Here is a 16,506-nt window from a genome sequence, read left to right on the forward strand (position 1 = left end):
TTACATAAATGCCACCTTGGTGCAACAGAGATCAACAATCAAGGCTGGTCTTCGGGAGCAGATGCTCAGGCTGCTGGAGGCTAGGCCTAGGGAATCCCACAGCAGTGCTCTCAGCTAGCACAGAGTGGTTAGGGTGTACTGGAGGCTGTGGGTCTGTGACCATGGCTAGCCCTGGAGGAGGGCTGCAGGCTGTCTGCCTGGCTGGAGGGAGGTGTGGTGCAGTTGATTTCTAGCTGCTTAAGCAAACTGAAAAGGGAGGGGGGTCACTGCACAGTGAAAACTCTCTTTCCAAGGCTTCATCCACCCACCTACCACCACTCCCTACCCCGAGCAGAATAATTATACTTCTGCAGTGGCAAATTATAACAAATTTAAATCGCCACCCCATTCTTGGGTCTGCACCTAAAAGATTTAACAAAGATCCTTGTGCTTTTATTTAAAATTAATCTCAGGGTACCTGGGTGGCTCAGTGGTTGAGCGCCTGCCTTCGGCACAGATTGTGATCCCAGGGTCCTGGGATCAAGTTCCACATCAGGCTCTTCACAGGGAGCCTGCTTCTCCCTCTGCCTGTGTCTCTGCCTCTCTGTCTCTCAGGAATAAATAAATAAAATCTTAATAATAATAATAATAATAATAAATCTCAGCTTCTAATACTAAGGAAACAGATATCCCATTCTATAGATGACCTAGGGGAAAGTAACTGGACATTAACAAAACATTCAGCAATTTGTTTTTGTTTTTTTAAGATTCTATTTATTTATTCATGAGAGAGAGACAGAGAGAGAGAGACAGGCAGAGGGGGAAGCAGGCTCCATGCAGGGAGCCTGATATGGGACTGGATCCCTGGTCTCCAGGATCACGCCCTGGACAGAAGGCAGCACTAAACCACTGAGCCACCTGGGCTGCCCAACATTCAGCAATTTGAAAGAAGAAAACTAATTTTAAAAAGCAGAACAAGTGCTCTCTTTTGAAACTGAGTTGCTTTAAGAAACAAGGAGAGATATTTTAAGCCTCTAATTTATATTTTCAAATTTTCAGCAAGGTTTAATGCCATATATTAACAAATTAGGCACTAAGGGGCATGAAAAGGAAGCCATCTGGATGGGAAAGTATACTCAGAAATGGCAAAGTAATAATCATCACATCCTAAAAGAACACAGTACCCAGAACACTGGATGTCACAGGAAACAAAATACACAAGTTAAGTCTTATATAAGAAATTCTCCCGGGGATCCCTGGGTGGCGGGGGATCCCTGGGTGGCGGGGGATCCCTGGGTGGCGCAGCGGTTTGGCGCCTGCCTTTGGCCCAGGGCGCGATCCTGGAGACCCGGGATCGAATCCCACATCAGGCTCCCGGTGCATGGAGCCTGCTTCTCCCTCCGCCTGTGTCTCTGCCTCTCTCTCTCTCTGTGACTATCATAAATAAATAAAAATTAAAAAAAAAAAAAAGAAAAAGAAATTCTCCCAACACCAGAGTAAAAAGGTAAGGAGATGAAAACTATTAAACAGAGGAGAGAAAAGGGAGAATAGATTTGGGAGATGTAATGCAGATATGCCAGGAGTATTAGGTCTGACTAGAGCAGACCGCTTAGAAGCAAAAAGAGAAAGCGATAAAGAAGAACAAGAAGATCTGCTTGAGCTGAAAAACAACTTGAGTTTTCGATTTAAAGTGTTTAATTATAGAGCATATCTTCATTTTTACAAATCTACAGCTGGACAAATATTGCCACCACTTCTCAATTTCAAAGAAAATTTTCTGAAAGGATTTTATCCAGACAGAAAAAAAGGTAAGTTTCCCACAGAGGGAAGGCAGTGGCACCAGCTTTTATTCCGCAGTATTTAAAAGACAGGTGGCAAAGGGCAGTTGAGGGAGTTCCAAGGAAAAACAGTGTCCATAATGGCAGCAGATCCTCTCAGATAAGCAACAACTCATAAAGGAAACGAGCCATATATCCTTCCCCAGCCAATTACTTAACATTTACCAACAACTGAAGGTAAGGTCAGAACACAATTGCTAGCATTGGAAAAATATAGAAATGAGCAGTAAACAATGAAATCAGTAGAATTCAATTTAAATGGTTGTAGTTGATGCACTGTGCTCCTTATAAAATTTTTTTGGAAGAAGATACAAAGATCTAGATTTTAAATCCCAGATTATCTAAACCAAAATTATGGGTTGAAGAAGGGGGAGTAAAAAGAAGTGTCATATACTAAATATCCCCCACTTTACAAGAAAAGAAAATGTATAGTTTCTGACAATAAGAGAAATATCAGTTTTATAATTATGTCTTTTAGAATTTGAAAGCATAATTATTTTTTAAAAATACAACTGACATTAGAGAAAGGACTTTAGCTTCAAACTAAAGTGAGTGTGAGGCTGAGCTGTCACAAATTGTGTGAGTAAAATATCAGTCCCCCTAAACTCTGCTATCTCATCTACCAAATAGGGATGATAATGGTTCTTTAGTATAGGATTATTTTGACAAGTGACTAAAATCAATTGTGTAAAGCATATAGCCCATTTCCTGACAAAAACTTAATATAACAAAGACAAGAAGAGAAAATAAAATGTAAAGAGCTGAATTAAACAGAGAGCAGAAATGCCAAACATACCAGTTATTATAATATTGGAAGATGGATAAAATTTTCTATGAAAACACAAAGACTTTCAGACAAAAGTTTTAAAAATGCAGGTATTCTGTATGTTATTTAAAAAAAAGACACATTATTATTTACTCAACAAAAATGTAAGAGTTTATGCACAAGCTGCTATTCTAGAACCTAGGGATATAGTAGGAATCAAAAGCCAAAACCTCAGGATGCCTGGGTGGCTCAGTGGACTAAGCATCTGCCTTTGGCTCAGGTCATGATCATAGGGTCCTGGGATCGAGTCCTGCACCGGGCTCCCTGCTCAGCAGGGAGTCTGCTTCTCCCTCTGCCCCTCTCCCTGCTTATGCACTGACTCACTCTCTCTCTCAAATAAATAAATAAAATCTTAAAAAAAAAAAAAAAGAAGATAAAGCCTCAGATCCATTCAGATTTGGGGGCAGCACAATCCAGGCAGAGGGTAAAAGTATATAGAGGTCCTACAGTGAACATGGGCCTGGGTATGCTGAGAGAAAAGTGAGCAAGAGAAAGTAAGGTACATGAGTTCAGAGACAGAACCTAGAAGTTGGGGGTCAGATTCCATAGGACCTTTCAAGCCACATCTGAACTGGGATTTTACTATCATTGAGAAGGTGAGTCATTCATTACAGAGCTCTGAGCAAGACTGATGTGGTTCAACTTCCTTTCTTTGACAAGATCATTCTGACTGGTGTACTAGAAATGGACTCGAGGGCAGTAAGAGCAGAGGTAGAAAGATCCATCAGAAAATTAATTTAACAATCTAGGAAAGAGATGACAGTATCACAGATAAGGGTGGTAGCAGTGCAGAGGATAAGAAGTAGCAGTTGGATTCCTATGAACAGTTTGAAGGATTAGCTGACTGTTTGGATGTAGGAAGTGAAAGAAAAAGAAGAGCCAAGGTTGACTGCCAGCCTTCTGGCCAGAGCGACAGGAAGGATGCAGCTGTCAACGGCAGAGATGCTAAGAGTAAGGGAAGAGCAGATGTGGAAGAGGATAACTGAGCATCCCTATTTAAGATATGTGAATTTCGAGGTGTGCAAGGTGTAGAAGGAAAAGTAAATGAAGTAGCTGGTCAGATCTTTGACTCTGAGAGACCAGAAGCAAGTATGTAAATTTGATAGTGATCAGCACTGTCATGTCATGAAACTGGGCCAAATTATCCAGGAAGTAGGTACAGACAGAAAGAAGAAGTCCCAGGATGAAGGCCCAGAACACATCACTGTCTAAAGATGGAGGACAAGAGGAAGAATGAACTGGGATCAGGGAGGAAAGAACAGCCAATGGAGTAGCATAAACACTGGAAGAGTGAGAGGACTTGGAAGCCAGGAGGAAAGGAGAAAATGAACAACAGTGTCAAACCTGACTGACGAGCCAGGGAGGATAAGGGCTGCGACTGACCATTGGATTTTGCAATGAGGAGGTCATCAGTGACCTTGACATGGGTAAAATAATGGTGAAGGGGGTGAAATTCTGAAAGGCAGAGTAGGAAAGACAAAGGGAAGAGAATACACACAACTCTTAAGGAGATTAACTATGAGAAGGAGCAGAAAACTGGGAGAGTCAGTTATTGAAGATACAGTGGAATCCACAGAAGGTTGTTTTTTCCTTAATGAAAGGAATGTCAGGATATTTGTTTGATGATGCAAGAAAGAGGGGGGTATATTGCTGTAGTGACAAAGATTTTTAAAAATTAATAGGCAAATAAAAGAAAGCAAAAATCTGAAAGGCATAACAATACAAGACTAGGCAAAGTAGAATTCAAGACAAAAAGCATTAAATGGGATAGAAGCTAATTATATATTTCCTGATAAACTATGGAACTTAAGTAGTTTAATAAGTCTTCCCCATAAGAGTACTCCATCCAGATGAATTTATGGGCAAGACTGTAAAATCACTTCCTTGCTATTTAAAATGATCCAGGCAATAAAAAGAAGGAACATATTTCAACATTTGAACAAACCAGCAGAAACCTGGTACCAAAAATTGACAGAAAAGGAAAGAAGAAACAAAGTCAAATCTGTTACCAAGATTGATAAAAATACAGGGGGATTCAATCCAGCAATCTATTATAAGAAACCCAGATAAAATCCAGACAGGATTTATTCCAGGAATAAATGCCCAGTTCAACATAGACACTATAATTAATATTGTTTAAAAGTAAGCAAATAATTAAAATTCTCTCAGATGTCAAAGGAACATTAAATATAATTCAACTAACAGGGTAACAAAAAATTCCTTAGGCATAGAAGGGTATTGCCTCAATATGATAAAGAATATCCTCCTGAAACCCACAGTCAATGAAAATCCTATATAATGACTAAACAGAGGCGTTGTTAAACAAGTCAAGAACAAGAGAAAAATGCCAACTATCATGACTTCTCAATAGGGTCCTGAAAATTTTAGTAGTGTAATAAAACAAGGAAAAGACATTTTTAAAAGCATATCTATTAGGAAGAAAAAGATAAAATTATCATTTTTGCAAATTACATAGCAATCTAACTGGAAAACCCAAGAGACTAAAAGGAAAATTATTAAAACTACCTTTTTTGAAGTTCAATAAAATGGCAGGATGCCAAAGACATATAGGAATCAATAGCTTTTTACAGACTATAGTAGGTAGATTTCTAATTTAAAATTCTACTTTCAGAAGGAAGCTCTCTCCTCCCAAAAAAACTCTTGTATACTACCATCCAGTAGAAATGTAGGGTGAGCAATTTATGTAATTTTAAATAGTCCAGGTGTCACATTTTTAAAAAATAGGTAAAACTAACTTTAATATATTTTATTTAACCCAACATATGTTCAAAATATTATTTTAACATCTAACAGTATTCTAAAGCTATTCTTGAGATATTGTCATTCTTTTTTCAAGGAGCCTTCAAAATCATGGGGTTTGTTTTTTGTACTTAACAGCACATCTCAATGTGAAAAAGTCACATTTCAAGTCCTTAACTAGCCATCTGTGGCCAATGCCTACTGATTAAATTGGAGTGTAGCTCCAGTAGACTTAGCTATGAGCCTAAGAAAATATGGGTAGGGCTTATAAACTTGAAAATATCAAAACTTCTTAAGGGGCAGCTGGGTGGCTCAGTAGGTTGAGTGTCTGCCTTTGGTTCAGGTCGTGATCCCGGGGTCCTGGGATCAAGTCCCACATCAGGCTCCCCCTGGGGAGCCTGCTTCTCCCTCTGCCTATGTCTCTGCCCCTCTCTGTGCATCTTTCATTTAAATATAGATACAATATTTTTTTTAAAAAAGAAAAGCAAATATTAAAATTTCTAAAGAAAATAAGAAGACCTTTCAGTAAAAAGACAAACATATGACATATTCCTAGAAGGAAGTTCCAATATTGTAAAGATACCAGTTTTCTCCCTCAAATTACTGTAAATTGAACATAAGCCCAGTCAATATTCCAATGACTCTTTTGGGAAAGACTTGACAAAATGATTCCAAAGACTGAGAGCATAAATGTCAAAGGATATCAAGAAAATTTGAAAATAACAAGTAAAAAAGTTTGGAGCTTGCCCTATCAGATATCTAAGTATCATCAAATATTTATGTATTTTATCAATTTACAAAAATTACAATAATACAATACCAGAAGATCAATAAAGAGACTACAAACACTACTACAGACAAAAATTTAGTATATGATAGGGGGAATTATAAATAACTGAGAAAGGAGTATGTTAGTAAATACATGGTATTGGAACCACTTGTAAAAAATATACAGTGACATGTCTATTTTATATCTTACACCAAAATAAATACTGCATGAGTTTTTAAATAAAAAACTAAAAAGTAATAAAGTGACAGAAATCTGTAGTTGAATACTTACATATTCATAGAATTTTGGAGTACGAAACATCTTAAGATAGAAATCATAAGGTAAGAGAAAAACACATTTAATGATAAAACATTCTATTTAACAAAAACATACATAAAAAAACTAATTTCAAATTGGTAAAATGGTTCCAATACATACAAACAATAAAAAATACTAACAATACATAAGTAGCTTATATAGATCAATAAAAGAAAAGATGAACAAACTCAAAAGAGAAAAAAAAAGAGATGATGACTTAAACAGGCCAATTTACAAAAGAAAGTACAAATTTTCACCTATCAAATTAGCAAAGATGAAAAGATGGTGATTATGTTGGACAGGGAAGGGTACATGACATGGATAATCATTCTTGAAAAAAACCTGGCAGTTTGTATAAAAAGCCTTAAAAACATGTATATATTTCCCTTTTATTTGTTTTTTTAAGATTTTATTTATTTATTCATGAGAGACCCAAAGAGGGGGGTGGGGGGGCACAGATACAGGCAGAGGGATAAGCAGGTTCCATGCAGGCAGCTTGACATGGGACTCGATCCTAGGTCTCCAGGATCACACCCTGGGCTTAAGGCAGCGCTAAACCACTGAGCCACCCAGGCTGCCCATATCTTTCCCTTTTATATGAGATTCCTAAACTAGGCAAATTTATGGAAACAGAAAGCAGAATAGACATTACCAGGGGCTGGAGGAGGAGGAATGGGGAGTTACTGTTCAATGAATACAAATTTTCTATTTAAGATGATAGAAACATTCTGGAAACGGAACATGGTGATGGCTGCATAGAATATGCATGAATATGAATATAGCACCATGAATATAGCCGTGAATACACTTAATGCCACAGAATTTTCAGTTTACTTAAAAATAATTAAAATGGTAAACTTTATGTTACATATGTTACCATGATTTTTAAAAATTCCATTGCATGACTATTAACATTTATTAAACCATTTTCCTATTAGTGAATATTTAGGTCCTTCCCAAATTTTTAACAATAAAAGAAAAATATATCCCTAGACCCAGTATTTTTATTTGCTAGCATTTATCCTATGGCAATAATAAACAATATGGATAAAGATATATATTTTCCTCCTACTATTGTGTATAATAATAAAAAGTAGGAAACATAAATAACTAATTTATGGGATTGGTCAAATAAATGATCATACACAGGGGAAAATTAGGCAGCCATTAAAAAGTATACTACAGACATAGTCTACTGACATTTAGGGGAAATGATTAAAAATAGTATGTGCGTAAACTTTAAAGGAAGTAAATGTACATGCATAGGAAACACCTAGAGGAATATACAAGTTTTTGCCAGTGGTTATCTCTAAATGAATGGGATTTGTTACTTATTTATGCTCTTTTTCTTACTTGTTAGTATTTTTTCTGCAATGAGGATGAACTTGCTTTGGAAAAAAAAAAAACTAACAAAAGAAACTTAATTTTGAAGAAATCATTAAAAAAAACCTATTTATTTTTCCTTTCTCAAAAGTAACAATATGCTTTTACTTACTGTACAAAGTGCCCCTGTGCCCCCCACAAAAAAAAGCCCTACCAACTGACAGTCTGTTTATTATTTATTATCTGACAGACCAGTAGATAATTCTTCCCCTGAACTAAATAACTAAATTCAGTTATATTAAGAAATCCTTTTGGGCTTTGGGTTTGCTTCTAAGCTGTCCGTTATAGGTATAAGTGCAAAGTATAATGAAAGTGCTTTGTACTTTTGTATTGAGATGGGTTTCCTTCTACAAATGAAGGAAATGTCGCTAAAGAGTAAGGCTACATACACATGGAGCAGGAGAGACAGTCAAGTGTCTGAATGGAACCTACTAAAATGAGCGCAGGAAAACTGTAATGCCTTATACAGTATCCCAAAAGCTTGTGCAATTGTCAAAGAAATAATACAATGAGTTTGGAGGTGTAAGGCTAACAGATCCAGTCCCAAAGGCATTTTTGTTTGGGTGTCCCACATAGAAGTTGTAAATCTGGAACAGGAAACTTGAAATCATTAAGGCCACATATTTATAACATCATATTCAATTAGGTTAGAAAAGTGCAATTTCTGTCATCATGTCATAAAAAGATGTGTTTTTGTCTCAGATCTCTTATAAGGAAAAGTCCCTTATATTGTTACAGATAGGGCTGTTTTCAATCAGTTACAAGGAGCAATTCAATTACTAGATGGTTTAGTGCAGTAACTGACTCCAGACTAATTTAATTTCTTTAGGTCTCTAAAGATCAATTGATCTGATTTGACCCATCCCCAAAGGCTGTTTAGGGAAAATTCAGACTTAAATACCTGGAAATGAAATCCAAAACCTTGGCCAATTTCACACTAGTTAGGTCATCCTGCAAACTTTCAGCTGGTCACAGAAGATGCTCTCTTTGCCCTCAGAACATTGAAAGCTACTCAGCTTCATGCACATGTGAGTGCTCCCCACATCAGGATGCTTATTCAATAAGTGAAAAATGTGCCTGCATGCATTATCAAATCTGCTGTTCTAAAGGGCAGTTAGTCTGAGGACTTGTACCTCGTGAGCACACATGCAAATAAGGGGCTATTTTTATTCTAGGAGTAGTTTATTAAGACTATTAGAAGTACACTCAGATGGGGCAAAAAAATATAATTATTTCACATTTTTAGATTTATAAGGTGTTTTATAAATGTCCTCTTTTTTTGCTTCTCCTAATAAACCTTTGAAGGAGCAAGGTTATTTTCCCATCTTCTAGATGCGGGAACAGAGGCTAGGAGACTTTTCCAGGATCGCTCAGTCAGTGGAAGGCAAAGCTAGGACTCTACCTCATGAGTGTGTCTCCCAGGATATCATGCTCACCCTCTGATCTGAGACAGAAGATAGGGTGCCCAGTACAGAAACACACCACCACTGCCCCCACTGAGCCACTGTCCTCATTCTTACCTGCTACCTGACTGAAACAGAGTTCACTTATCATCCCACCTGTTTACATCCTCTCAGAATCATTGCTCCTGCCACTCCAGAAATAAGAGATGAGAAAGGTCATGCCTGAATGAGAGCAGCCTTTGTAACTGACTTATTTGTCACCCACACTGCTGGCACTACAGTCTCACTGCCTTGGGTCTCAAGGCCTATCTGCATGCCTCTATCCCACCTCACTGGAGAGCTAGCCACTTGGTGTCCCTCTGCAGTTTGCAGTGGACTTTCAATCACAAGCTCTAAGTTTCCTTCCCTCTCAGCAGCCTCGACCACTTATCAAGCTCTCCAACTACTTAATTTCTCTCTTCTGCTCAAATCCCACAGCACCCGCTCCACTTTCAGCCTCTCCTGCTGGCTTTGTCTGCCTCCCCACTGAGCCGCTTTATCTTTTCCTCCAAATCAAAACCACCCTGCCATGCTCTGCTACTTAGGAGGCCTGAGGGAAGAATCAGAGAGATGTTGCTAAAATATGGAATGCCCCCTTCATCTGCATTTCCAGGACAATTTGGAGAGAAGTGTTGAGGTCAGGAGATGTGACCACGTGTTAGGTAACAAAGAGTGTGACAGAAATGTAGAGCAGTTGGTTAGGAGGAAATCACACAAAGATTTGGACGTAAAATACACCAGAGAGCTGGTGGCTAGAGTACACCCACCTGTCAAATAAAGACTTTGGACCACATAAAAGGGTAAGTACAGAAGATGAATAAAGTCTAAAGATCTAATGTACAACATGGTGACTAGAGTTGGTAACGCTATACTGTATCATTGAAATCTGCAAAGAGAGTAGAACTTAAATGTTCTCACACAAAAAAGAAGTACAGAAAGTTACATGGTACGTTTACGTAAGGGATACAAATAATTGGTTAGATTGAAAAATCTTCTCCCTAAAAAAACTTTTTTTTTTTACATTCCTATGGGCAAGCTATGGATCTCAACATAGTCATCACTCATCATATAGATGGTCTCACAGCGTGTAAACCATTTTAATTAAGCAAAAAAGGGAAGTTGTAAGCACATGATTGCCACTTGTTTTCTTAAAGGTCCTGAGACCTGATGTTTCTCCTGTGAAATATAAGCAGTCTACACAGTATGTCAAACATGTGCCTCGAATTAAATTACATCTCCTGACTTCAAAATTCCAAACTACTCAAATTCTTCATGCTAGCAAGTATGTCCACTCCAGAAGGCAAAGGCTATCAAGATTTCATTTCTCTGCAAATTGCCACTTGAGACATGAAGCTTACTATCATCAAAAGGATTGAGTCTTTGATAACGAAGAAACTCTATTTTTTTACAGTTGAGTCAATGTCCTGACCAAAGAAACCACTTCCTGGGAGACAGCACAGAACAGATGCAGGTGCAGCAGCTGTCAGAGCTTAAGCAGCTGCAGGTCTACAAGGCTTCTCATGGAAGGGAAGGTGGGGTAGGGGATCGGAGACTATCTACAGGAAGGTTATGGTGCTCTGGTGTTGAAAGGAGTAGTTCTTACAAACTCCCTCTTCTCTTTATCTTATCTGGACAAAAAGGTAAACAGAAAATTCTCATTACCTCTCAATGTCAGTGAGCCTGGAGGAGTCCCGGAATCCTTTGGCGAAAGGGTTGCTATCTATTTTCAGCTTGGTTATCTGGAAAGGAATGAATGGGTAACAGAACGATATCATTTCTGAGGTCAAGGAAGTAAAATGTGAAATAGAGAGCTTCTTTTCCATGCCACCCCAAGAATACTTAAGGTCTCTCTGGATCGTGAGAAGGGTGGAAAGTGATAGAGAAGTTCACGGGAGGGATGCATCACAGCTTCACAGCCCAGTGGAACCGTTGGTCATGGAGGCCCTCATAGAGGAGGGATTTGAGAACTGGCTGGTCCTAGAGAACAGCCTGAAGGTCAAGGGCAGAGGAGCCTTTCTCGATATGGCTACACTGTGAAGAGAGCAGTGAAAGGCTACAGCTTGCCTGGGGAATGGGAGAAGTATCTAGAAGGCGGGCATTGGTGGGTAATGAATGGGGAATAAAAACAAAAATGTTGCCTCCTGCTGACTTGGCAGCATTATTTGTGAATCCTATGGGCACACATCATATAACATAATGGAGAAAAAGATAAAATAGCCAATAATAGCTTCATATTCAATACTGGATTGAAATACATGACATAGATACATGTTATAAAGCTTTCAGAATATAAATTTATCCCTGCTCCCCTTTCCATCTGACTAAATTAGAATCAATCAGTCTTTTGTTATCCTTCATACAATGCTATTTATAGACTCTGTGCTTATAGTGGAAAAAATACTCCCTAATAAGAATCATAGTCTGAAGTGTTAAATATCTAAAATGTGCTAATTTCACAGTATTAATATCTAAATGTGCATAATTTTCACAGTATTAATATTACTGGAAAAAGATCCATGAAATCCTATGCACTGCACCTCCAAAGAAACAGATATCAGGTTACAAAGCCACAAAATAAACACTGATTAAAAGATACTCAACTTGTAAAATTCCTGAAAAGGAAGCCAGAAGGATCAAGACACAGCTAGTCAGTATCTGAATTAGAACAATAGACACCTTTAAAGAGAGTCCTAGCTCACTGGTACCAGAACAAGAACCCACATTATCTTTAGAGAGAGATGCACAAAATAGTCTTAACTTGGAGAAAAACTAATAGGTTGAGGCATGTCCTCCTCATAAGCTCTAAACACAACCAAAATAGCCTGAAATACTCTTTCACCAAAATGCAACTTCTTCTCTGATCAGAGTGTATCTGCTATTCATTTTAAATCATTAACACCTAAAGAACTGCCTTTTTCATTACAAAAGAAAGGCATTATTTCCCTTCTTTGAATTTCTAAATATGAGCTAACCAATATACAAACTGCAAAGAAGCTATCACTTAAAATAGATCTTCCCAGATCTCTGTCCTAACAGATTCCCCTTCTCTGTCATGAACACTAGCAAGTTAGAAGAAGATCGATTATTTGACAGTATTAATTTATAGGAGGATATGACAGTGTCTCACAAATGCTCACTGCAAAACTTTTCACTCTAGTGCAGCAAAAAAAAAAAAAAAAAAAAAAAAGACTGATTTCCTTTTCAGCTTATGGACATGGTAAACAAGGAAGGAAGGAAGAAAACTGTTCTTAGTGAAAAACAACAGCCAATTTAAGCTTGCATATAAAGAAATATGCAGGAACCTCTGAGGTTGCCTCTAACACGTACCCATCCAGTTTGTAGAGAACTGTCTCTAGCACACTGCCACCACTTTCATAGCCATCGGTTTCTAAAGGGTGAAGTCTGTTTCAGTCATCTTTCAAACTAGGATTGAATTCTGAAGATCCATTTTCCAGATGCAGGAGAAAATGTTCGTTTGTTTCAAATAAACTGTAAACCTCTTCTAACACGCAATTAGTATGTTCTAAGATTATAAAACACCAACAAGACTTTTAAATCCTCAGACAGGAGCTGTGTCTCTTTCTATTGAATAATTATAAGTTAATATGCCTTATATTTCATGATATAAATATTACAATGTGCTTTTATAGTTCATGAAAATGCTTTCAAATTAATTCATCAACAAATATTTAATGAGGATTGATTACTTATCATGCACTATGCTAAGTGTTGGGTGTGCAAAGATAAAGAACACATGGTCCTGCCCTAATGGAGCTTAATATTGCAAGGCACAAGCAGAGGGATTCATAGCTTACTAGGACTGAAAGTGATTTACATGCCACTAAAGGGGGTGGCACCACATCCAATGCAGTGTTAGTAATGGAAAGGGTGAACCAAATCCAGATGAAAATTTCAAAGTAAAACTGGGAGGGAGAACAATAAAGCTAAGTCTTCTTTCAAGCTCAGTTGAGCTTTTCAAGCTCAATTCCTATAAGCTAATTAATAAAATTTAAAAGTGAATAGATAAAATTTTATGGAGACAGTGGCCGATATCTGATAGAAAAAGTAATTTTAAAAGGAGTCTTTTATAACGATTCCTCTAAAATGTAACCATATCAAGCTTTGTTTGAGTCTTTACAAACTAAAAGAATAGAAAATATTATCTGTCTGTTGTAATGATTAAAGGACTTTTGATCTGCTTTGTCCCTGTAAAGGATTTTGAAAATTATATTTGCTTTTCTGCATTATTTCCAAAAAGTAAAGACTACTGGTTCAGAATGTCATGATTGTCACAGAGAATAAATAGTCTCAATATGTGTGTGTTTGTTCAAAGCAGTATGTCACCATATCTACTATTACTGCCGTAACTCTGAAGAAGTGAATTACATTCAATGAGTTTTCAGATTTCTTTGGAATTTTCTTTCACTATCAGAATTTTCTATTTCCAATATCTTTTTAGACTTTCTTTCATAATATCCAGCAGATCACTGGTAACTTTTTTTCTTTTTCTTCACATTTCAATATAATTTCAAACTATAGGAAAGTTTTGAGAAAAGAATGAGGTACTCTCATACACCTAGATTTACCAGTTAGTTACAGCAATGATTTGACTTTAGTGTGCTAATTAGAAATGGAGCTTAAGACAGTAATCAGCTATTTGCTTTCTCTATAGACCATTTTGTCTAATTCCAGGGAAAATAATTGTTCTTGGAATTTAAAGGGGGGAAATAAAGCTGAATAAATGTCTAATTACTAAAATTGTATGGGGGCCCTGGATTAACAGTACAATTTTGGACAGGTTTTATGGAGTAGTGATTAGCAGCACAATGACTGTGAGTTAAACTTCCTAATACACCCACTGTGCTTACTGTGATATCTCTAGTCTCTGAGTTTACTGGGGTGTCAATAATAAGCACTCCAGAAATGTCTGTTGAAGTTTGTTTCAAGGACAAGCAATCAGAAATATGAGCTCATCTTTTTCCCAGTTATGGACTAGCAAAACTCTTCTTGAGCCTACATAAACAGCATCTCATTTTGTTTTCTAATTTTAAAATAATTTTTAAATAGCAAGATTTTAACATTCTAGGTAATCATGCATTTTTTAAAAGGTCAGGAATACATTTTATTCCATGGGTATTTCAATAAAAACTAGTAGTTACATTGAAAGAAATTCATTTCTGAAGATACAGTTTTATATACCTTTATGCTATTTGGGATAACTGAGAAAGTTATATATCTGTGAACTGATGAGAGAAAGGACCCACGTTACAGAAAGTGATCTCAGGTGGACATCATTTCATTAGTTTCCTAATATAGAATCCCTGCGACTACCTGTAACACTGTTGAACAATATCATCCATGTCAATGGTGATACTGCAAAAGGATCCCAAAATAGCCAACTACAAACACAGTATGTTAAAAAAAAAATCAAACATATTAAACTATAGGAACAGCCTATAATTCAAAAAACAAAATTTAAAAGCGACAATGTTTGTCATTTTGGTGAGGAAAAAGCAATAAACAGCTGCTCTGAGTGTTTGAATGAAATCCTGCAGTTTGGTGTGTGCTGCATACATGCAAATCACGGACTAATTCAGGCAAAAACACACCCTTTTTTCACCTGTTATCTCCATAATATGGAACATAATGCATTTCTTAGCCAAAGAAATTCAGTCTTAATGTCTCCTTTATCTATAGATAATAAATGTATGCAAAACTGGAGAGCAGATTTTGACACTGCTAGCTAGGCCGAGGAGGAGGAGACCTTTCCCAGTGCTTATTATGACATGTGGTATCACTGGACTCTGAATCCAGCTGGGGTTCCCTGCCACAAGGGGAAATTGGTCCTCAGAGACCATTTCTCCAATTATCAGGGAAAGATCTGTCCAAAGGCATTTAAAAATGAAACCTGACCTACGCTTCAACTCTACAGCCTGCTCAAAAACAATGTATGACCTTTAAATCTTAAATTATAAAATAGTTTGTTGAAAGTGTAATGTATTTAGGTTTTATCTAATAATGTAAAGAAATGCAATCATTTCCTTGAAAAAAAAAAAGAGAGAGAGAGAGAAAATAGCCAAAAATGTCCCATTTTCACTACTTACAAATAAAACTACCAGCCACAATAAATGAGAAGCTTTTTCACAAATTATGTTGGAAACTGATTATACTTTTTTAAATAGATAAAAGATAACAGTCCTATCCAAAGCTTAAGAGATATGAAGGTGATTCTAAATGTGAACTTTTAAATCTTCCTTTTTTTCTTTCTGTTCTTTGTGCATGCAAAAATTATAATACTTAGGCTAAGTACATGCTTTTTATCTGTATGTTTACTTTATTATATGTCTGTTATAGGAAAATAGTACATAAGCACGAGTACAGCTGTGAAAAAGTGGCAGATGTGGGGAGGCTTCAGAAGGAGTCAAGGATAAATTTAGAAACTTGCTTAAGACTAATGAAAATACTAATCCCCAAATTGATTTATTCATCCCATGTATGTTTACTGAACATGAATTTTGATTGGTCTTATGAGGTTTAGAAACCATTTAGAAAACTGGCTTATGAAATCTTTGACTATTATCTGAATTTCAAAAATATGTATAACATGGGAACTATTGTTTAAAGGTGGATGTAAAGAAATAAACTCAGACACAGCAGGATCTATTGAGAAAATCAGTTCCAAATTTAATTACTTCCATTGTAGGTTGTTTAGCAATGAAATGATACACTAATCATATTAATCTTTACACTTAATGATGCAGTGAATGATAGCTAGAAACTGGTAACTAGATTTTGAGCTCATTTAAAATCTCAATTAGAAATAAATGTTTGCCAGAAGAACAATTAATGTTAGGATGTGTATTTATTAGTACCTGACTCTATTTTAATTTAGCAACATTTTCAAATTCTTTTTTCAAACCCTGACACTGTCAGTGGTCACACTTCCTTGGGCCTGCAGTCTAGTTAGCATGATGCCACCAAGGGAGGCTTTAAGACTCAGAAAATTGTTCTATCACTTACCAGATTCGTGGTCTTGGCAAATGTATTAACTACGCTGAGCCTTTTTTTTTTCTCTACAAAATGGGGCTCCTGGAGCCTTCTTCAGCAGACTAGTGTCAGAATTAAATGAAATATTGAAAAGAAATGTAGAGATTTTTTTCTAAATTAAAAGTAATAAACCCAAGCAGGGAA

The 16,506-nt window shown here is 36.8% G+C and overlaps 1 protein-coding gene across 1 annotated transcript in view; it reads right to left on the bottom strand.

Moving 5' to 3' along the window:
• TBX20 (T-box transcription factor 20) overlaps positions 1-16,506 on the bottom strand; it is a 55,729-nt gene that overhangs the window by 23,788 nt on the left and 15,435 nt on the right. Inside the window, exon 6 of the mRNA XM_026019137.2 lies at positions 10,978-11,054. Within this exon, the coding sequence (XP_025874922.1) occupies positions 10,978-11,054 (77 nt within the window). The remainder of the gene's footprint in view (positions 1-10,977; positions 11,055-16,506) is intronic.

The sequence above is a fragment of the Vulpes vulpes genome, chromosome 7 (assembly GCF_048418805.1).
Source record: "Vulpes vulpes isolate BD-2025 chromosome 7, VulVul3, whole genome shotgun sequence".
NCBI classification, from domain to species: Eukaryota; Metazoa; Chordata; class Mammalia; order Carnivora; family Canidae; genus Vulpes; species Vulpes vulpes.